We start from the raw sequence: 22,838 nt of genomic DNA, 5'->3' as shown, positions 1-22,838 counted from the left end.
TCAGCTCTTCAGCTCAGGGCTAGTGCTCTACCACTTGAGCCACAGCGCCACTTCCGGCTTTTTTTCTTTTTGCTTATGTGGTGCTAGGGAATCGAACCCAGGGCCTCATGCATGCAAGGCAAGCACTCTACCACTGAGCCACCTTCCTAGCCCGGCTCCTGGGTCTTTACTCAGCCCAAGCTGAGGACAAGGGCAGGCCTGTCCTGTTACCCTGGAGGTGCTCTGCCACTGGAGCCCACCCTGGCCCGGGTCAGCAGTCGCCACACTACACATTACCTGCAAGCACCACTGCCTGTGATCAACCCAACTTCACGAGAATACTGTGACCGGCTCGAAGCAGCGCTAGCCCCAGCTGGCCTGTGCTCTCCCTCCCAGCACATTTATGAACCCACAGCCACAACCTCAGACACGGAACATGGGACAGTGTGGGGAGAGGAGAGCAGGAGCCGGAACTCTCTCAGCACTGCCCTATCCTTCGCCCAGTACTACTCTAAGGTGAGGACAGGAAGACTAAGCAAGCACCAGGTGTCTCACACTCCTTCAGTCTGTAATTCCTGAAGATCTACAAGCATGCGCAAAGCAGGTGTGTCTGGAGTCCTGATTCAGCTAGTCAAAGCGGTGCTTGTGCCCCATGCAGGAGCCAGTGCTGTGTGCCTTGTAGCAGTGCTCAGCCTAGGACAGGGAAACTCCGCTGCCAGAGAATGAAACCACGTGGGGCTGCGGACCCAGAAGGAGCGCATTCTAGTGTCACAGGAATTACAGCTAAGTGACTGTGGGGAACAACTGTTTCAACCATTTCATCCTAAACACGTGCAAATGATCAGTCCAGAAAAGCCAGGCCAGCCCCTCCTCCCTAACGCTTCCCCAGGGCCTCCGCAGGGGCCTTGACGCCAGAACACACCTCCTGTTTGGTTTTCGTGGTGTAGCCTTGGACAGACTCTCTGGCCACCAAGCTTTCCAGTGCGTCCTGGACAGTGCGGATCTTGTCAGACTGGATGTCCAACTGCAGCGTGAAAAACGGCTGCAAAGTGGCAGATTCCTTTGAACTCTGCTGGTAAACCACAGACCTAAGAGTTGAGGGTAAAAACAAAAACGTTGAAGACACCACACCCTTAAAAGTAACCAAAGGAGAAGCAGCATAGACTCTGGGAATAAGATCATTCAGGATCACTTTCAGACCAGAGGACAGAAAAGCCAAAAACATGCCAACTTAAAAATAACTACTGAGGGGCTGGGAAGTGGCTCAGTGGTCGAGTGCTTGCCTGGCACTCATGAGGCCCTGGGTTCGATTCCTCAGCACCACATAAACAGAAAAAGCCGGAAGTGGCGCTGTGGCTCAAGTGGTAGAGCCTTAAGCTGGAGAGCTGAGGGACAGCACCCAGGCCCAGAGTTCAATCCCCAGGACTGACACAAAATAATTAATTAGTTAATTAATTAAAAAAAAACCCTGCTGAATGCCATCCTCTGAACATAAGCCTGCAGCTCTAACCTCCAGCCAATCTCTCCACCCCACAGCGCTCTCACTCCCACAGCTCCTCACCAAATCCGAGGAAATCTCCAAGGTTAACGGCATATTTTTAATGGTGCTCCCCCTATAAGAATGACACACCGAAGGAAGAGGAGCAGACTCCCGATGAGAAAAACAAGTTAACGCTCCAGGGAGAGAGAGGCCAATTCAACTTTGTTTTCTTAGCTAGTATTCCATTTCATTTTTCTTTTTCTTAGTTTTCTGGGTAAAATAAAATCTATGTTTGGCCCATCTTGCATTTAGCCTCAGCAAGAAAACATTCCAAGAGCTCAACAAGGCTTCTGTCCTACAGCTGGAGTGAGCTTGTGTACAGACGGCAGGCACGGGCGTGGACAGGTGCTCAGGCTTCACGGGTCAGACGCCACGGAGAGCCGGCTGCCAGCTTACCCGGAGAAAGGTTAACAAGCACTGCCAGCATCCTCCCCAGCACCAGCCACACAAGCTCCCTGGGTTCCAAAGAAGGACGACCAGGGTGGCAAGGACAATGGGGGAAGAAATCACGAGGGCCTCTTGACTCAGAGTTCTGTTTTTAGCCAGGTGCTGGTGGCTCTCACCTGTAATCCTAGCTACTCCAGATGCTGAGATCTGAGGACCATAGTTCAATCAAAGCCAGCCCCGGCTCCAGGAGACTTCACTTTCTAGTTCCTCTAATACATGCACCACCACTGTTAAGTTATGAGAACAACCTAAGTGTCCATCCTCAGAAAAATGAATAAAGAAACTGATGTGCACAGACAGTGGAATACTATTCAACCTTTAAAAGGCAGACTGGAGGATATTGCCATTAGCCACAATGTGGACAGACATTTAAAAAATGGAAAAATAGTGTATGCTCATGCTATGTGTGGAATTCAAGAAGTCAAACACAGAGACAGAATAACGCAAGGACTACCAGGGCACGGTGTGGAAGGGAGATGGGAGTGTAGATCAGAGCGCACGTGACTAGAAGACTACAGAAGGTAACAGTGCACTGCACTCACACTCAAACGGGTAAATGTGAGAAGAGCCATGAGCACTTGCTTCTCTGTAGTGACCTGCCTTTCATAGCATCTGTACACAACAAAACATGCAATCTCATAATAAATGCAATGCCCCCAACAAACACTTCTGACCAATCAGCTTGCCTTTCTCACCATCTCACACTGAGCTAGCACCTGGAGTGTGTGTGTGGCGCAGGGCCCTGGGCAGTGGTCCCGCAGAGCACCAGCAGGCACTGGGAGCAGCGGGGTAGCGGGGCGCTCTTACAGGCAAGCAAAGGGCAAGCCAAGAGTGCCCAGCCAACAGCAGGCATACCTTCCCTTTAGCAGAAGGCAGCCCCTCAGAGCCCAATGGCACAAACCTGATGTGTCCTCCAAAAATGCCGGTGATTGGCGTCTGGATGAAGTCGGCCTGGCGGGTGACGGAAGTCTTATTCCTGGGACCCACCTGCTCCCATTCATCTTCACTTCCTGCACCTTGATCCTCCTGCTCCTCCTCATTTACCAATTGGCTTCTGGGCCCATTGGAAATCCTCACTTCTGGAAAGGAGAGAGTCTGCTTTAGTTACTGTTTACACAAAGAGGAAAAATGGAAACAAAACTTCTCTGTCAACACCTAAACCAATGTCCAACTGCTATCTTGGAGTCTGGGAGTGGTCCACATGGAAAACATGGCAATCGAACACAACATACATGTGCATGTCTTAGAAAGGCCAGGCACGGTGGCATACACCTATAATCTCAGCACTTTGGGGAGGCTGAGGCAGCAGGATTCTTTCTTGGACCAGGATGGGCTGTGTAGTAAGATGAGGCCCTGTCTTAAAAACACCACAAGGAAGCAAAAGGAAGCTGCTGGTACTGTGGAGCGCTAGCTGCTTCCCCCTAGCTAGGGCCTGGGGTTCTGAGGAACAGATGCCGGGGTGAGCACAACATTCAGAAAAGCGTACACATGCCAAGTGCGTGTGCAGATACACAAAGAAACAACAATTGGCTAAGAGCTGCAGTGCCCACTAGTTACACAGGCATCCGCCGTGCTCCCGGCCAAAGCCAGCATGTGGTTAGCAGGACCAGTTGCCTACCCTGTGTCAGGCCCTCGATAAACTTGAATTCATCTAAATGCAACGTTCTCAGGAGTATCTGACAGGCAGTGCCAACAGTGAGGTGTTCTATGAGGAAAGAAGCAGCTTGGGGAATGGCTCTGATGTGTGCGCCAGGCACGCAGCACCTATCTATCTCCAGAGGAACTGCCTCCTCCGGGGCGGGGGTGGGGGTGGGGGTCTGCTGCACTGAGCTGCCGGGCACACGGTACAACCCCACGTTCCACCACACCGCACCATCACTTACTTTGGCTGTGTGGTGAGAGGAGCGTCTTCAGGCTCAGCATCTCCTCGTGAAGCCCGTTGAGGATGAAGCCTAAGTACTCCTCAGCATCTTCCTGCCTGCCCTGAGGAAACCAGACATCTCTGCGTCAGCCCTAACCCCCCAGCCCGGCTGGCAGGGTCCACGGCAGGGTCGGCAGGCACACTAAGACCCGCCTTCCGGGGCTGGGAAGGTGGCTCAGTGGTAGAGCGCTTGCCTTGCATGCATGAGGCCCTGGGTTCGATTCCTCAGCACCACAAAAGAAAAAAGAAAAAAGCCAGAGTGGCGCTGTGGCTCAAGTGGCAGAGCGCTAGCCTTGAGCTGAAGAGCTGAGGGACAGTGCCCAGGCCCAGAGTTCAGGACCCACCACCGGAGCCCGCCCCCCAAATAAAAGACCCGCCTTCCACCCAGTGCCCGGTGCGACAACAGCTCTACCACCTAACACCCCGGGCACCTGGAGGGAACCAGAGAAAGAATGTTCTCTAGAACTAAAGAAGAATTTTATGTTTTACACATGCTTTTTCAAATCTGCTTTACAATACACACCGTATTATAGGTAAGAGAAAAAAGGAGAAAATGAAGAGAAAAAAGGGAAAAAGGACAGGTGGGGGGAAAAGATTATTTAAAACCTGCTTTCCAGGCGCCAGTGGCTCACGCCTGTCATCCTAACTACTCAAGAGGCTGAGATCTGAGGACCACGGTTCAAAGCCAGGCCAGGCAGGTTAATCTCCAATTAACCACTAGAGAACGAAGTAGTACTGTGGCTCAAAGTTGTACAGCGCTAGCCTTAAGCCAAACAGCTCAAGGATAGCAGCCAGGCCATGAGTTCAAGCCCCGTGACCAACCAAAACACACACACACACACACACACACACACACACACACACACACACACACACACACACACACACACTTGTTTGAGCTGGGTACATGGTTGTTTTGCTGTAGCGCCATCTACGTGGGAAGGAGAGGTAGAAGGACTGAGATTTGAGGTCTGCGTAGGCAAAAGTAGGCGACTATCTGAAAAAAATAAACTGAGAAGGTAGAAGTAGGGGTGGTAATTGTGCCTGCCCAGCAACCACAGGGTTTCCCTCCCAGTACTGGGGGGAAATTTGCTTTCTTTGTTCAAATGAAGTAGCAGCAAGAGCAGGATATCTGGCTCGTCAGCACAGGAGCCCAGGGCTCGCTCTCCTCCCTCAGACACTCAGCAGTCAGCAGCTGAGCCCCCGCCTCCTGCATTCACCTGGTGGGGAGCGGTCAGGAAAGGGCTCAGATCACAGGTGACCAACTATATCGAGAGCTCTTATGCTCGGTCTCACTGTAAGACGAGAACCACACACTTTAAACACCTCCAACAGCTACTCCATCAACCTGGGTGTCTCATCCTGAACACAGGTCCCAACACTGGAGACGGAGGCAGAGGTGCAAGGTGGCACACCCCTTCTAACTCCATCTGGCAGTCACACACCTTCTCAGACAGGCTCGACTTGATAACCGTCAGGAGTCTATAAATGTACGTGGGTTCAAAGGCAGCTCCAGGGCGGATATCCCTCACGATTTTATCCCCAAGAGCTGCAAGATAAACAAGACATGGGTGTTTTAAGTAAAAGGACAGAGAACCGGCCATCAGTGGCTCACGCTTACAATCCTAGCTATTCAGGAGGCTGAGATCTGAGGATCGCAGTTCAAAGCCAGCCTCGCCTGGGCAGGTGGCAAAGTCTATGAGACTCTTATCTCCAATTAACCCACAAAAAAACTGAAAGTGATGCTGTGGCTCAAAGTGGGAAGAGTACTAGCCTTGAGCAAAAGAGCTCAGGAACAGAGTCCAGGCTCTGAGTTCAAGTCTCACAATGGATAAATGGATAGATGGATGGATGGGCCCCCTCCCCAAACTGCCTGTAGTCCAAGAGGCCCACTCCTACTCCAGGCAGCAACTTACTTACCTTGCCGGGGCTTGGGGGGCACTGGCATGTTGGTGAACTCATTCATTAGCCGAACACTAAACGGGGAGGAAAAGCACATTTTTAAGAAGACATACTTGAAGTGCAACTACAAATGGCTAAGTAGAATATTCACAGTGTGAGTACAGTAGATTGTAGGTGATCAATGCTACAATAACTAGTGAATCCTTAAATCTTGACTACAGTAATAGTTTTTTGGGTTTTCTTTTGGTCGGTTGTGGAGCTTGAACTCTGGGCCTGGGTGCTGTCCCTCAGCTCTCCAGCTCAAGGCTACCCTAGCCCTCTACCACTTGAGCCACAACACCACTTCAGTTTTCTGGTGGTTACTTGGAGATATGAGTATCATGGGCTTTCCTGCCCAGGCTAGCTTTGAACCATGATCCTCAGATCTCAGCCTCCTGAGTAGCTAGGATGACAGGCATGAGTCCCCAGCACCTGGCTTTCATATAGTTTTGACATAATTTAAGTGTAATTTTATTATTATTATTTTTTGGTCAGTTGTAGAGCTTGAACTCTGGGCTTGGGCGCTGTCCCTCAGCTCTTCAGCTCAAGGCTAGTGCTCTACCACTTGAGCCACAGCACCACTTCCTGTTTTCTAGTGGTTTATTGGAGATAAGAGTCTCATGGACTTTCCTGCCCAGGCTGGCTTTGAGCCGTGATCCTTAGATCTCAGTCTCCTGAGTAGCTAGGATTACAGGCGTGAGCCACCACTGCCAAGCTTAAGTGTAATTTTAACCTGCTAAGGGCTACATTGTTCTCTACTGAATCTGAGAAACACAGATACACAACACTCCATTTCTAGTTAAGTTTACGAATTCCATTCATAATCACAAATGATGCATCTTTTTAACTAGACAATTCGAAGTGTAGGATATCAGGATTTTTTTTTGGGGGGGGGGTTGGCTGTGGGGCTTGAACTCTGGGTCTGGGCCCTGTCCCTCAGCTCTTCAGCTCAAGGCGAGTGCTCTACCACTTGAGCCACAGCGCCACTTCCAGCTTTTTTCTTTTTGCTTATGTGGTGCTAAGTAATCCAACCCAGGGCCTCATGCATGCAAGGCAAGCACTCTACCACTGAGACACCTTCCCAGCCCCTCAGGATTGTTTTAACTCCTCAAATTTGAATGACTCCTGGGAAGTCCCACTCCCTTGAAGACTGACCCCTTACTTACAAGCTGTCTATCATGGGTGTCGACGTGCAAGGCCTTTGCACTTTGGAGTACAGAGGGATGAACTTCATCAGGTGGTACATTGGAGGGCAGGCAACCAGGGCCTGCAGTGTCTGGATTGTGGCAGGAAGACAAGTAAAGGAAAGGAAACAACCCCAGCACTTCCCTTGACACATATTAAATACAAGAGCTTATGTCGGGCGCTGGTGCTCACAGCTATAATCCTAGCCGCTCAGGAGGTTGAGATTTAAGGACTAGTTCAAAGCCAGCCCAGGCAGAAAAGTATATGAGACCCTTATCTCTAACCACCAAAAAGCCAGAAGTGGAGCTGTGGCTCAAGTAATAGAGTACTAGCCTTGAGCAAAGAAAGCTCAAGGACAAGGTCCAGGATCAGCACACACACATACACACAGAAGCATTAAAAAAAAAAAAAAAAAAACTAAAGAAACCAAGAAGACAAAAACCCAAAAAGAATAAACCAACTAGTCACAGGACAGCTGCCTTGTTGCGTCCATGTAAGGATCCAGGGGTCAGCTTTACACGCAAGAATTTGGAAGCTAGGCACTGGGCTCATGTTTATAATCCTAGCTCCTCGGGAGGCTGAGATTTGAGGACTGGTTTGAAGCCCACCCAGGCAAGGAAGTCCATGCGTGTCTCATCTCCAATTAATCAGTAAAAACCTGCAAGTGGAAAGTGTGGCTCAAATGGTAGCATGCCAGCTGAGAGAGAAAAAGAGAACTTGGATTCCTGAGTTCAAGCCCTAGCACAGACACAAATCAAATAGCCATTTAAGAACGCTGTCTTGTTGTGCAAGGCCGTGCATGCCTGTAAACCCAGGAGAAGGCTGGCGCCCACATCACAACACAAGGGATTCACTGTTTGATTGCTTGGGCCATCCCAAGCCAGTAAGAGAATGATTGTCATCAGCTGTTCCACACGTCCTTTTGGAGGGCGGAGTAGCTGGGGTTAGGACCACCCTATCTACGAGGTGGGCAGACCAAGTAATGAACTAGTTGCCTTGAGGAAGCTGTCCTAAGTCCAATGCACCCAGGCGGAGACCCCAGCCAGCCAGGGTGGGGGGAGGAGTGCGTCCAAGAAGGATACAGCATTAATGTAGCACCAGTTTCCTTTATTGATCAGCCCCCGTGGTTGTAAGGACACGGGCTTATGCACTAGGGTTACATTCTCCAGCAGCTCTGAAAGAGTCAAGAAGCATGTGTCAGAGATTAAAGACATTCCCAGGAGCAGCCCTTAAACCCCTTCACAGCTTCTAGTCCACATGTGTACACATCCTTTCCAAAAGGCAGGTTACCTGTCAAAACTCCTTTGTTAACACCTCATTTAGTTTAAACCGCCCCCAGCCCATTCTTCTTTGTCTTGACCTTCGCACCTGCATATACCAAGGAGCACAATTACCAGAAAACACATAAAGCAACACATTAGGGAAGAGGCTGGAGAGGGGATTTTCCCCTTCCCTGCTGACCAGGTCTCTCTGACACTAAGTGGGCCTTTCACACGCACACACTACATCTGAACTCCAGTAGCTGACAGCACGCCCAGCACAGCACCATGGTGCCCACTGGCTGCAGTGAGTAAAGACCCTCTCTCTGGTGACAGTACTGTTTCTCCATTCACAGTCCAATTCAACCTGTTCCCTAAACTATGCAGTTATGCATAGTTTATGCAGCCTCTCACACTCAGCCCTCAGATTCACCTGCTGACAGCTCTTCGGCCTCAAGAAAGCTACGAAAATCCCACTTTAGCGATGCACCACCAATAATGCTCTAAAACAGAGGCTGGAGGCGTGGCTCCAGGGGAAGAGCATCAACCAGGTAGGCAAGAGAGCCCGAGTCCAGGTCCTGAGTTCAAACTGTATACCAGCCAAAAAGAAGGGAAAAAAAATCTTCAAACAAGACAGGTCTCCCAGACCTGGGCAGCATTAAGAATACTGTGAGAACACTGGCTGGGACCGTGGACATGACCCCAAGCAGTGCTTTACCCTCACCAGTGCTAACTGGCTGGACTTACTCTGAAGAAACTGAGGCCTGTGACTATACAGGACCTGGGTGGCCACAGTGTGTGGCTCCTGGACCTGTATTGTTTTTCAGACACACAACATGGGCGCGTGTTGGCTATCTGCACCAGGTCCAAGACTCAGGCACAAGTCATTCAACGTGCACAGCTTCTCCACTGCAGGGAGGATTCATCTTTCCTGCTGCATCACGCGTGTGTGTGCATGCGCGCGCACACACATACACACACACACACAGGCGCTGCTGCAGCACAAGGGGGAGAGCATGCACTCAGATGACAAGAGCAGAGAACAAGTGTGGACCACTCAGCAGGAGGCCTGGCCAGCAGCAGGGCACAGGAGGGAAAGAGCTGGGAGTGAGAAGGACACACTCCAGTTTCTGGGTGGGAGAGCCCTCAATCTTCCAGGCGCAGTCTGAGGAGAGATGGGGACAGGTCTTGAAGGCATGGATGTCAGCTGAAGGAACCAAGCAAGGCCAGGCCTCCACGACACATGCGAAACTTCCCTCCTGTGTGATTACTCTGTTTTTCATTCTTTTTTGGGGGGGGGTGGGGGGAGGGGAATCGAACCTAGGGCCTCATGGATGCAAGGCAAGCACTCTACCACTGAGCCACCTTCCCAGTCCCCCCTCCTGTGTGACTACTCTGAACACTCAGAAACACAACTACCGATGGTCAACACCATTCATGACCACAGGACTCTGCTCCCCAGGGGAACACAGGACAAGCCAGCACACAGGAACAAGCTCCTGCCGTGACCGCGGTGAGCTTGGCCAGCATGACTGCAGCAGCCTGGAGCCCTGGCCACTGGAGCACACCCAACCTGAAGCCAACTACAAACCCATTCCTTTCCTGTGAGCACTTGGGAAATTACACAGGTCAGAACTATCCCCTCGGGCTGGGAAGGTGGCTCAGTGGTACAGCGCTTGCTTTGCATGCATGAGGCCCTGGGTTCGATTCCTTAGCACCACATAAGCACAAAGAAAAAAGCCAGGCGTGGCGTTATGGCTCAAGTGGTAGAGTGCTAGCCTTGAGCTGAAGAGCTGAGGGACAGCACCCAGGCCCAGAGTTCAGGCCCCACAACCGGACGCAAAAAAAAAAAAAAGAACTATCCCCTCTACCTGAACTCTCTGCAGGAACTAATAACTGACATAACTTCTGGTTTGCTTTTCAGATTATCTGATGGGTAGGTGTTTTTTAAGTCTGTACCTTTCCTATAACATTACGTTCCGGGGTCTTAGCATCACCTAGTGGCATGTACAGTAACTGCAAGAACCAAACAAAAGGAAAAGCAGAACCTCAGAACCCAGCTGCGGAGCCAAAGCACACTGGGTGCACTCACTAGAGAGGGTGCTCAGCCACTTCTTTCCACCTTCATCCGTCTTTCAAAGGACCCCACACACTATTTATTCTTAGATTCAGAGTCTTTAAGAGAACAGACTGGAGAGCTGTCAGCAATCTAGATTTTTTTTTTCTTTTTTTTGGTCAGTCCCAGGGGTTGAACTCTGGGCCTGGGCGCTGTCCCTCAGCTCTTCAGCTCAAGGAGAGTGCTCTACCACTTGAGCCAGAGCGCCACTTCCGGTTTTCTGGTGGTTTATTAGAGATAAGTCTCCCGGACTTTCCTGCCCAGGCTGGCTTTGAATCGTGATCCTAAAATTGCATTCTAGTAGTATTTCATACACCAAAATACAGTTTCCACCTGTTATAAGCATTGTCAAAAGGCCCCAGTTCCATTCTCCCAATAAGTCTGACTGAAAGCAGTTTCTTCCCCGGGCTACCTGTGGCTTTCCTGTGTCACTGTGGGCTCTGTAGTACCAGCATTCCACCATCTGGATAGAAATCCCCTGAAAAACAAGATCTGGCCAGGTGTCAGTGGCTCACACCTGTAATACTAGCTACTAAGAGGCTGAGATCTGAGGGTTTTGGTTTGAAGCCAGCCTGGAAAGTGTGTGAGACTCTTATCTGCAATTAACACCAAAAAGCCTTAAGTGAAGCTGTGGCTCAAATGTGCAAAGAAGCCCAGGATCAGTGCCCTGAATTCAAGTCCCAGGACTAGCATTAAAAAAAAAAAAAAAAGTCTGGGCTGGGAAGGTGGCTCAGTGGTAGAGTGCTTGCCTTGCATGCCTGAGGCCCTGGGTTTGATTCCTCAGCACCACATAAGCAAAAAGAAAAAAGCCAGAAGTGGCGCTGTGGCTCAAGTGGTAGAGCACTAGCCTTGAACTGAAGAGCTGAGGGACAGCGCCCAGGCCCAGAGTTCAGGCCCCACGACTGGACCCCCCCCCAAAAAAAAAGTCTAAAGCAAATATAGCAGTGTTAACATCAACTATAGTTAGTGGGTTCAGCTGCCCAGAACAGTGTTGATGGAACAGGAAGAAATGTCCACATGACTCAAAAGTTGAAACACTGAAACTCTTATCACCACTCTTGTGAAAACGCAGGCTAAATTCTTATTCAACTTTCTTATGAAATCTGTTAACATACAGAAAAACTAACTTGCTTCACATCCTTTATCTTGAGATACATGAAGTTCACACTCTGCCACAAATGATTCAACCGAAATAATTTATATACTCAAGATCAGTACTAGCATTGTAAACTTTTCCCAATAGAAGCTACGGTTATTTTTACACAGATTTCTATGTATCAAAGTTTGTTTTCCTAAAATTTGGTCCTATTAACATTTAAAAATCCATAAAATGCAAGGTGCAGAACTTCCGCTCATTCCCCTGGCTAAAATAACTGGCCTGTGACAGGGGACTACACTTGGGCTGCTGACCTACAGCTGTCACCTCAGCCGCCTAGGACACGCCCTGGCTTTCCTTATCATCATCATCACTGCGCAAAACACAGGCTACTGTGCCCACGCAGGGGGAGGGCAACAAAGCAAAGAACGTGCCAGCACCAAAGGGTCTCAGGTCGGTTCACAACAGAGATAGCACAAGAGCACATGAAACTCGCTACAGGCTGGACACTCCATCCACAGGAGTAGTGCTCTACAAAGGGGCAATACTTCCTCAGATCGAGCACTCTCTCTGATCATTGCATGCCTAGAATCTTGAGATCGGAGGATCGTAGTTCAAAGCTAGCCCATGCAGGAAAGTTCACAGGACTATTATCTCTCATTAACCACTTAAAAAAAAAAAAAGCAGAAAGTGGAGCTGCGATTCAAATGGTAGAGTGTTAGTTTTGAGCAAAAAAGCTCAGAAACAGTGCATATGTCCAGCACAAAAAGAAGTACACTCAAAACTACTTGAAAATCTTTCCCATTAAAGGGTATGTGTATGTGTATGACTTTTAAACCACCAAAACACAGAACAAGTCTTAGGACGCATTTTGGTTTTTACATAAAATGCATGTGAACATGGAAATTTAGTCAATTTGTAATAGCTCTGTTGCTCTCTAGCAACTACTGTGGGATAAAACCATTGTGCCACATCACAGACCAGCCAACACAGTAGATGATGTGGCTAAAGGCTCCAAAAGCAGGTTTTACCTAGTTCTCTTTCATTGCAGTTTTACTTGGACAGATCATTCAGGTACATTTAGAGCTATACAGAAATATGACTTTGAAACATGAAGCATAAAATAGCTGTGCTATAACACTCAATGACAGTTTAGTCTGGGTCAGTGACAGAGTGCTTTCCTTGCATGCTTGAGGCCCTGGGTTCGATTCCTCAGCCCCATGTAAGCAGAAAAAGCCAGAAGTGGCACTGTGCCTCAAGTGCCACTTGCAGCTTTGTATGTAGAGTGCCAAATGTGCTAACGTGGGCAGGCGGCAGGCGTACTCATCACACTTACCCCTGAATGTGGTAAGTGAGACATTCTGCAGCCACTGCCCTATACAAGCTATTCACATGTTCAAATTCCCTCCTCTTCCCTTCCTGGCTATTATTCCTAATGAAAATGGCCAATATCCCCAGACATGAACTCTACTCCTAAGAAGGCCTGCTTTATTTAAATCCATACTTCTTTTGGGGTTAGTGTTCCAGTGACACGCTCATCCTTCACATCTCTTGGACATGGGCTTACCGGTAGGAGGAGAACGCCAATGGTATAAAATGTTGACACAGACAAGGGGGCCCTGCAAGCAGCAGGCTTCAAGGGGATAAATGGATATGAGGAATCAAGGTGGGCTAGTACTTCACTCTAATTGCTTCACGTGTCATTCCTGATCCACTTTACAATTGATTTGCCTTCCTAATACCAATTTCCTTAGGTTATATAAAAATAAGTAAGCTTTTACTTAAGCAGATTTATTGACAGGGGACCTTGTCCAGAAAGGTGGACACTGGAAAAAAAACTAAACTAATTTGGGATCAAAAACTGGTGCCAGGCACCGGTGGCTCATGCCTGTCATCTTAGCTACTCAGGAGGCTGAGATCTGAGGATTGCTGTTCAAAGCCAGCCCATGCAGGAAAGTCCATGAGACTCTGATCTCCAATAAACCACCAGAAAACCGGAAGTGGTACTGTGGTTCAAGTGGTAGAGCGCTTGCCTTGAGCTGAATGAGGGACAGCACTCAGGCCCAGAGTTCAAGACCTTTAAAAATAACCTAATTTTTAAGGCTGGGAATATGTTTTAGCGGTAGAGTGCTTGCCTAGCATCCATGAGGCCCTGGGTTCAATTCCTTGATACCACATAAACAAAAAATAAATTTTTTAAAAAAGAAATTAATTTTTAAAAAAGAAAAGTCTAAATTTAGACTAAGGGGAATTCCTGTTAAAGGGAATCTATGACATTGAATCTGATCCATAACATATTCCTATGAAGTATTTCCACAGGTAGAACATGACAAAAAGAAAGGAACTCCAGACTGCCACTGCACCTAGTCCTGACCCCACCCGTGTGTGACTACCACCACTGTAGGACTTCACAGGGAAATGCTGAAAGCAGCCAACAAGCAGGCACAAAGCAATGAGAACTCTGAAAGGAATCGTGCTTCTGCTCAGACAGTTAACACACCTTTCAAACTGGCCTAACCTAAGCAGGACTAAGGAACTGAGTCTGGTTAGCACTGATCACACCACTAGAAGACAACAACACAGCTGACTGTGTGGCAACACCCTCTGCACCAGCACAGGTGGGCAGGAGACCCCGAGCCCCTCTCCAAGGGCCTTAAAAAAGCACATCAACTTTAGACTGAAACACAGGCAACACTAACATAGCACGCCTCTAGTCCTGTGGATAGTGTTGCAAATTATTTTAAATAAAGCTTTTCTTTCTCCTTTTAAAGACAGTGAGAACATTTCTCCAGTGTAGGAAGTTTGCCTCTGCAAAGTAACTGTGGGCACCCAATGCTCCATGATTCTGAACTCAGAATGAACATTTTAAAAAGCACCTCAGCATGCACTTACCAGTACAGAGTAAAACTAAACTTTAAACCACACTGCACAATGGCTTAAGGCTTACACTACCTTTGGGAAAGTGGGTCCTTGTAATGAATACATTGTAATTGAAATATAATAAATGAAGCAGGCCAAGCTAGGCATGGTAGTTCATGCTTAGAATTCCAACTTCTCAGGAGCCTGAGATTTGAGAATCGTGGTGTAGTCTGCCCAGGCAGAAAACTCCATAAGGCGCTTATCTCCAATTAACCAGCAAAAAGTCAGAAGCAGAGGAGTAGTTCTAGTGGTAGAGCACCAGCCCTGAGTGAAAAACTTAAGTACGTGAGGCCCTGAGTCCCAAGCCTCAGTACCAGCACAAAAACAAGTAAGAGTTCCAGGCCAACCTGAATTACATAAGGAGTCTTGGTCTCAAAACAAAAAAAGAATTAAAGTTCTTGCTTTTTATTTTAATGCACAGGAACTTGCTACATAGCTCAGGCTTACTTCAAACTCACAAGCCTTCTGCCTCAGCTGAGTGCTGTGATTACAGGGATATAACACCATACCTGGCCATAAATGTTCTCTTTTTAAGACAGAACTACTTGTTGTCACCCTACTGCCATCCAAAAGAACTTGCTTTTATTTCTAATGAAACTCCAGGCACCCATAACAGGATGAACTTTACAGCTTGCTACTACACCTGACAATGAACACTGTTCATTCTAAGTAAAAGCCCCTGGATTAGTCACAAAACACCTGCTTATATCTTAAGAAAAACCAGAGTACAAAGTGAGTACCACTCAGAAATTATCACATCAACAGTATTTAACAGCTGTAACAAGTTCATTATACAAACAGTAGAACAGAATTTTTTTTATCAAAGGCAAGAAATAGAAACAGAATTTGTTAATCAAAAAGAATTCATAATAGACATGAATGCTTTTCCACTTAACACAAAGGCATGACACTCCTCTCCCTCCCCCGACGCCTTTTTCTCCAGCACTAGGGATCCAACCCAGGGCCTTGTGCATGGTAGGCCAACACCCTACCGCTGAGCTGCATCTCCAGCCCTTTCTTGATTTTTAGATTACTTTACTTTTAGATACTGTAAATGCACTGGTGGTCTACAACTGCTGCGCTAGCAATCCAGCTCAGTGAGTAAGCCATGACTGTCTCGATTCAGCAGGTTGGCTTCCACCTCCACTCAACCTGCACCTGTTAGACTGTACCTGCAATCTTTATGGCTACAGGATCCTCTGAAACTGGAACGAGCCCTTCTTTGACTTCAATATGCTTTTCAGAGACCAGGGGGGATGGGGCAGGAGGGGAGCATTTAGTTCCCACACACGCCACAGGCGAGGAGGAAGAGGGCTTAGAATCATGGAAGAGGCTGGCCCAGGACTTGGCAGGCTGACTAATGGGAATGGCGCCCGACGCAGAAACCGCGCTTTCGGCAGGAGGGGATGCGCTCCCGAGCTTAGCAGGGTCCGAGTCTATGCTCTCTACGGCGTGCAACTCCACCCCGTTGGCAGCTGTGCCCTGGCCCGAGGATTCAAGTATTTGTCCGTTAGCAACTGGAAGGTCCTCAGTAGTACAGGGGCCAATGTAGGGCTGTGCCACTGCTGTCCTTAGCGGGCTATCTGCAGAGAGGCAGGGCTGCGCGTGGTCAGCCCCATGGCAGCCCTCAGGCGGCCCTGCAGTCCTGGCATCGCCATCGTCCAGTGCTCCGGGGAAAGGACTGCCAGGCACAGTGTCGTTGATGAAGTCAATGGAGTTCTGGGGGCTGTTACAAGTCCTGGGCGTAACCGACAGGAGCACATCCCCCATAAAGTCTGCGTCCTCCATGCCGACGCTATTGGAAACTGCAGAGTTGGCATGGCCATTGACCAGGGCTTCTGGGGAAATACTCTCGTCGCCGCCATCCTTCAGGTAGCTGTAATACCCAGGTGGCCGCTTCTTCTTCTTTTTACGCTCCCTCTGTCCAAAGCCACCTGAAACATCACCTTCTAAAACTTCTGCCTCCACAGTAGAACTGCTCTCCAAAACCAGGGCAGAGCCTGGGTACTGGCAGTCAATGGAACTGTAGCTGGCATCTTTATCTATGCCATCAGGGGTCTTTTTGGAAGTTGTACAGCCAAGAATAAACTCAGGGGCCTGAGGATTCAATGTGCTCGAAATACTGTAGCTGGGGGTTCTTGGCAAGGGATCACTGGGCTCAATTACTTCATTAACACCAAACTCAATTCTCTGATATTCTTGTCCTGTTTAGAGAAAAAAGCAATTAGTAAATATTTTACTAGCTAAACACACCACGCTACCAATGCTAAAAAAGTACTGATAAACTACTTGGTTTCTTTCTGAAAACCGAAATCTTAAAAATTATTTTATTAATTAAAGTTGTGATGTTTTGTGTGGAATAAATAGGTTGAAAGTAGTAGCAACTTCAATTATATTTAACTGAGAATATAAAATACAAAAGCCTATACACCCTGCACAGCTAAGGAAGATTTTCAGAATGTAGAAGTTCAAATAAATTTGAAATAAAAACTAAGTAGTAGATGGGTGCTGGTGGCTCACGCCTGTAATCCTAACTACGCAGGAGCTGAGATCTGAGGATTGGAGTTCAAAGCCAGCCCAGGCAGGAAAGTTTATGAGACTCTTATCTCCAATTAACCACCAGAAAACCAGAAGTGGCGCTGTGGCCCTAAGTAGTAGAGAACTAGCCTTGAGCTGAAGAGCTGAGGGATAGCGCCCAGACTGAGTTCAAGCCCCGTGACCAACTAACTAACTAACTAAATAAATAAGGTATTTTACCTACTTAAAAAACACCATTAAAAACAAAAACGAGGGCTGGGAAGGTGGCTTAGTGGTAGAGCACTTGCCTTGCATGCATGAGGCCCTGGGTTCAATTCCTCAGCACCACATAAGCAAAAAGAAAAAAGCCAGAAGTGGCTCAAGTGGTAGAGCGCTAGCCTTGAGCTGAAGAGCTGAGGGACAGCACCCAGGCCCAGAGTTCAGGTCCCACGACCGGACCCAAAAACAAGAAAAACCAAAAAAAACCTTAACACTGAGACTACAGCTCAGTGAAAGAGTACATGTTTTTAATAAAGACACAAAACCACCAGACGCTGATGGCTCACGCCTAGAATCTTAGCTGCCCAAGAAGGATGAGTTTTGGAGATCGAGGTTTGAAGGCAACCTGGCAGACAAATCCATGAGACTCCTATCTCTAAGTAGCACCAGAAAAGCTAGGTTGGAAGTGTGTCTTAAGTGAGTGCCAGCCTGAGAGTAAAAGCTGAGAGCTCAAGGTCCTGAGTTCAAGCCTTGGAACCAGCACAAAACTAGACAGATGGGGCTGGGAAGGTGGCTCAGTGGTAGAGTGCTTGCCTTGCATGCTTGAAGCTCTGGGTTTGATTCCTCAGCACCACATAAGCAGAAGAAGCCGGAAGTGGCGCTGTAGCTCAAATGACAGAGTGCTAGTCTTGAGCTGAAGAGCTGAGGGACAGCACCCAGGCCCAGAGTTCAGGCCCTACCATCGACCAAAAAAAAAAAAAAAAAAAAGACCGATGGATAGATAGTGCACATCTACGTGATCTATGCTCCCAGACCCTGGATACACTTTACTACAGCTTACTTTATGTCTGAGGAAGAAAATATGTACTTTGGACAATATAATTTAAGCCATAAGACATTGTTACCAGGGCTTCTCTATAGCTACCACGCCTAAGTCACTTCAGAGCACTTCCAGTGTCTTTCTCTTAGTCTCCTCCACTGACCTCTTTAACTAAGGCCTCAAAGTGGCCCTTAGATGAATAGGGGTAACTGTCAACTAAGTGAACTCTTACTAGATTAATGCCATGAGTGGCGAAGACTTCAATAATAAAGATACAGGTAGCCGGGCACCGGTGGCTCACACCTGTAATCCTAGCTATTCAGGAGGCTGAGATCTGAGGATCAAGGTTCAAAGCCAGCCTGGGTAGGAAAGCCTGTGAGACTTTTATCTCCAATAAACCACTAGAAAACCGGAAGTGGCGCTGTGGCTCAAGTGGCAGAGTGCTCTCCTTGAGCTGAAGAGTGCAGGGACAGCGCCCAAGCCCAGAGGTTCAAGCCCCACGACCGACCAAAAAAAAAAAGAACATTTTTTGAAAGAGGAAAAACAGAACAAGAGAGAGCCCAGTTAGGTGCCAGTTACAGGAAAGGCAGGAAACGGGCCCAGAGTGTCTAGAACTGTTCATTTGTTTTGATCTCAAGCTGATATTAAGGGCTATAATCCTAACCAAAAGCAAAACGTAATTCTTAGAAAAGTAGTAAGTGCCTACAAGTTTACATATGAAACTACTAATACAATGAAATTATCAATGTAATCTTTCCCCCTTACTCTTAAGAAAAATAAGAGGAAAAAAATAAATTGTTATCACCTGTATCTAGGACTGGCCATCTGTTCTGCTTTCAAGTATCACTGTGATGCTGGCCACAGGGGCTGAAATGAGTGTCCAAGAGATATGCAGGACATTCATCGGGAAAGGGGCCTCCTCTCTGAGATGGAGTATGTTGTGAAATCACATTAAAGTTAGAACGCACTGTGCAGCTTGTGCAAAATCGATTAGTTCCAAGAGACAATCTCAATTCTCACTTATCAGAGTAAAAACATTCTAGAATGTTATGTGACAGCAAAGAAGTGCCTCAGTGGTACAGTGACTACCAAAACAGCACACTGTGAACCCCTAACTGCAGGCAGATGGAGGCAGGACAGCTCCTCCTCTAGCTGCGGAACACTCACAGCCTAGCCCGGTCTGCTAGGCTGGGAAGGACAGGGAGGCCTGCTAACAACGGGGAGACGGGAACTCAACCTCAGTACCCGCAAGGAGATGGGTTAGTTGCAAGGAGGAGAACAAGCCCCGGTAAACTTGGGTCTGCTCAGGCAGCACACCTCTAAGGCTCCTCAGCGCGCAGGGCACGGCAATGACCCAGGCTGCAGGCAGGACTGGGAGGTTTCCCATCAACGCCAGGAGCTAAGGAAGTCCTAACCCAAACACGGAAGCAAAAGGGCAAGACAAGACTATGAATAGCTTTGTTAAAAAGAACACCTCTGGATAGAGAAAAGGGTAACCTGCTTCAATCAAGCAACAGGGCTCCATGGAAGCTGAAGGATAACTGGTTGGGGACAGGAGTGAGAAGAGCCTTCTTAGGCGCTATCTAAAGCACACGTGGTGAGAGAAGCTGCTCAGGGAGCTCACTCACATGGTCTGCAGTGAGAGGCAGCACAGAGGAACAGCATTTTAAAGTATTCGTTCACCCCACAAACATGGGGAAAGTTTATGAACACAGCTGGTATACAGCTGACAGACACTCAGAAATGAGTATGTTCCTTGCCATCCACAGCTGGTCATGATCTAAGAAGGCAGTCATTACCACACAGCAGAGCAGGTCCTGTGAGAGAAACCAAAGTAAAGGATACCCAGAGCCCAACAGACTTCAGGAGAAAGAGGCCTTCAAGCAGGCCTGGCCCTACTCATGCAGCTGATAAAAAAGAGTCCAGCTCTTTCCAGCAGAGAATATGACAGACTGAAAGGGAAGGCAGCAGAGAACGGAAGAGTGGGTGAGGGGATGCGGAAGCTGTGCACTAAGGCTAGGTACAGAGTGAAGGATGAGGCCGCTCACTAACCAGAAAGAGCCAAGTGAACGGAAGGCATGACGGGCATCCCCAGGCTCTCGATGAGCCCCTGTGGCACACCAGCTCCGTGCACAGCTGAGACAGAGGATGTCCCGCAGACCCGGGAACAGTGTCTCAGCAGGCTAAGCAACTAACTTTGGGTCCCTGGAACTACATTTATTTTACTAATTGTTCTAAGCTATTATTGAATCTGCTCTCCTATGTTACTGCTGTCTGCACCACTCAGAATGACTTCAGATCTTATCACTTTGGGATGTGACTACATACAGACTTGTCTTTTGAAGTGTACATATAAATGTAAACTGTAATTAGAACATTTCTGCACATCTAATCATGCCAACCAAACAGGCTACCCAATCCCTGACTGAGAAAATATTTTTCTTTCAGCTTCCTGGAGGCCAACAAGTGCCTTTACTGTGATCCACACTGGAAATGGTTCCGACAGGCTTGAGCCTACTGCTGTGTAGCTGCACGACTCCATGGCCACCACTTCAAACCTGCTACCACACCAAACAATGCTGAGTCTTCACAAACACCATCCCAAGCAATCAGGCTAGGATCTATGATAAACTTCAGGAAAGGAACAGACCAAGAAATGAAGCTATTTATCTGGATTTCCATAGGGTTTGTGAAGTCTGCATGTAAATACAAACTGCAGGAACAATAGCTCCAAGTTGCCCCTGGTTGTACAAAGCACACTCACTCAGAGGTCAGCCAGCCCAGACCCAGGAGGCTCCTCACCAATAGGACACAGAAGCCCCTTAGAAGTGGGCCATGTGGCTAAGACATGCTTGAGCACTGAGGATTGTTAAGGAACAAAGAATGCAACAGCCACCTCCAAAACTGAACCTTGAATAGCTAACACACAGGTACAGCATCAATCCAACTACACATCCAGCAGTCAGTGGTTCTGTGATTTAATATGCTCCAGTTCATGGCAAGAACTGCAAGCTGAAAGGAAATGCTGGCTCACAAGTATGACTTGTGGGTTCACGTGTCTGCAGGTAGCCCTGCCACCTGGTAGCACTCACGGCCAGAAGTCAGTCAGAAAGTAAGAGAGCACCAGCTTACCGTCAGGCAGGTCATCTGCAGCCTGTGTGCCACACAGAGCTGTCCCGCTGTACGGAGGGAGCTGCACGAGCAATCAGAAAACAAAAGTTAATTCACACAATGTTAAACCCAACCCAAGCCACCACTTCATTAAGGCAATTCTTTATTGGAACGTTTTTATCCTCTTCCAAAGACATCACTTTTCCCATAATGACACATATGGAGAGTTAGTAAAATCTAAACTGTCTTCACTTAACTTAAAGGAGAAAGAGTACACTATAGGAATGTTTTCCCACAGTCATCCTTACTAAACAAATCCTCAAATGAAGCTGAGAAACTAACAATGAGCGGCAGAAGACATGTAAATGAGCTACAATGGAATGCCTATGGCATGCTCCTCTGTCCTCCTCACACACTTCTTGGCGTCTGACCACAGACCCCTGGCTCTGTCTGCCCACTGGTGAAGACCACGCTTCCTGAGCCTCTGCACTTCTTGTTCATGATCTCTGCCCTGCAGCCCAGCCAGAAGAGGCAGGGACAGGTCTGTGGTCAGAGTAGAAAAAGCTCACCACAAGGAAGGAAGGGCCTGGGAACTGTGGCTCCTTGTTAACACAGTGCTCTAAATAACTGAATTAACAACCACATACCACATTTCTTTTTTGAAAGAGAAAAGTAAAACACCACAAGAATGACTGCTTTGTAAAAGCAGAAAGGGATTCCTGGAGACGTACACCTATAATCCCAGCTACTTGGGAGACAGGGGTAGGAAGACTTTGAGCTTGAGGCCAGCCAAGGTAAAGATAACAAGATTCTGTCTGAAAAACAAAACAAAAACACCTGGGCACCAGTGGCTCATCATGCCTGTAACCCTAGCTACTCAGGAGGGTAAGACTTGAGGATCACAGTTCAAAGCCAGCCTGGGCAGGAAAGTCCATAATCTCAAATTAACTAACAGAAAACCAGAAGTGATGTTGTGGCTCCAGTGGTAGAGCACTCACCTTGAGCTGAAGAGCTCAGGGACAGCGCCCAGGTACAGAGTTCAAGCCCCAGGACCAAAAAAACGAAAAACAAAAAACCCCACAAAAATCCACAAAAGGACTGGCTACCGGAAGAGCCCAAATGGAAATCAAGCCCAAAGCTCTGGAGCCAATCCCCAACACTGCAAAACTATAAAAATACACAATCAATGGGAAAGTCTTGTGCGTGTCTCAAGGGTTTCTTGCTAAATATCCTTTACTTTTTTTCTTTTTTTGGCCAGTTCTGCAGCTTGAACTCAGGGCCTGGACACTGTTCCTGAGTTTCTTTTGCTCAAGGCTAGTGCTCTGCCACCTGAGCCACAGCGCCACTTCTGGCTTTTTCTGTGTATGTGGTACTGAGGACTCGAACCCAGGGCTTCATCCATGCTAGGCAAGCACTCTACCACTAAGCTCCAGCTTTCTCTTACTTATTTAAGAGGTGAAAAAAGTGTTTCACATGGACATGTCTGCAATGAGGGTTAGGAGGAAACAGTGTAAGGTAAGTGGACAAAATCATTGCTACTGAAGGAAGAACAAAACCTAAGTGGGAATGGTGGTGTGTGCCTATAATCTAAGCTCTCAGAAGGCAGAGGAGGTGAGTTCAAGGCCAGCCTGAGTTTCACAGCATGACCCTGTCTTAAAAAACATCAACAGTGGGGCTGGGAAGGTGGCTCAGTGGTAGAGTGCTTGCCTTGCATGCATGAGGCCCTGGGTTCGATTCCTCAGCACCACATAAGCAAAAAGAAAAAAGC

General features: G+C 47.9%; 1 protein-coding gene across 1 annotated transcript in view; it reads right to left on the bottom strand.

Annotated features, from left to right (window-relative positions):
- Positions 1 to 22,838, bottom strand: part of Usp10 (ubiquitin specific peptidase 10) — a 31,531-nt gene that overhangs the window by 4,348 nt on the left and 4,345 nt on the right. The window contains exons 3-11 of the mRNA XM_013012710.1: positions 21,092 to 21,152; positions 15,576 to 16,607; positions 8,096 to 8,187; positions 6,995 to 7,104; positions 5,808 to 5,863; positions 5,333 to 5,436; positions 3,850 to 3,949; positions 2,868 to 3,045; positions 859 to 1,067 (exon numbers count right to left, since the gene is read on the bottom strand). Of these exons, the coding sequence (XP_012868164.1) occupies positions 859 to 1,067; positions 2,868 to 3,045; positions 3,850 to 3,949; positions 5,333 to 5,436; positions 5,808 to 5,863; positions 6,995 to 7,104; positions 8,096 to 8,187; positions 15,576 to 16,607; positions 21,092 to 21,152 (1,942 nt within the window). The remainder of the gene's footprint in view (positions 1 to 858; positions 1,068 to 2,867; positions 3,046 to 3,849; positions 3,950 to 5,332; positions 5,437 to 5,807; positions 5,864 to 6,994; positions 7,105 to 8,095; positions 8,188 to 15,575; positions 16,608 to 21,091; positions 21,153 to 22,838) is intronic.

This window comes from Dipodomys ordii, unplaced genomic scaffold (genome assembly GCF_000151885.1).
Source record: "Dipodomys ordii isolate 6190 unplaced genomic scaffold, Dord_2.0 Scaffold18, whole genome shotgun sequence".
NCBI lineage: Eukaryota > Metazoa > Chordata > Mammalia > Rodentia > Heteromyidae > Dipodomys > Dipodomys ordii.
Note: the sequence above shows the minus strand (reverse complement) of the source record. Positions and strands in the feature narration are given on the sequence as shown.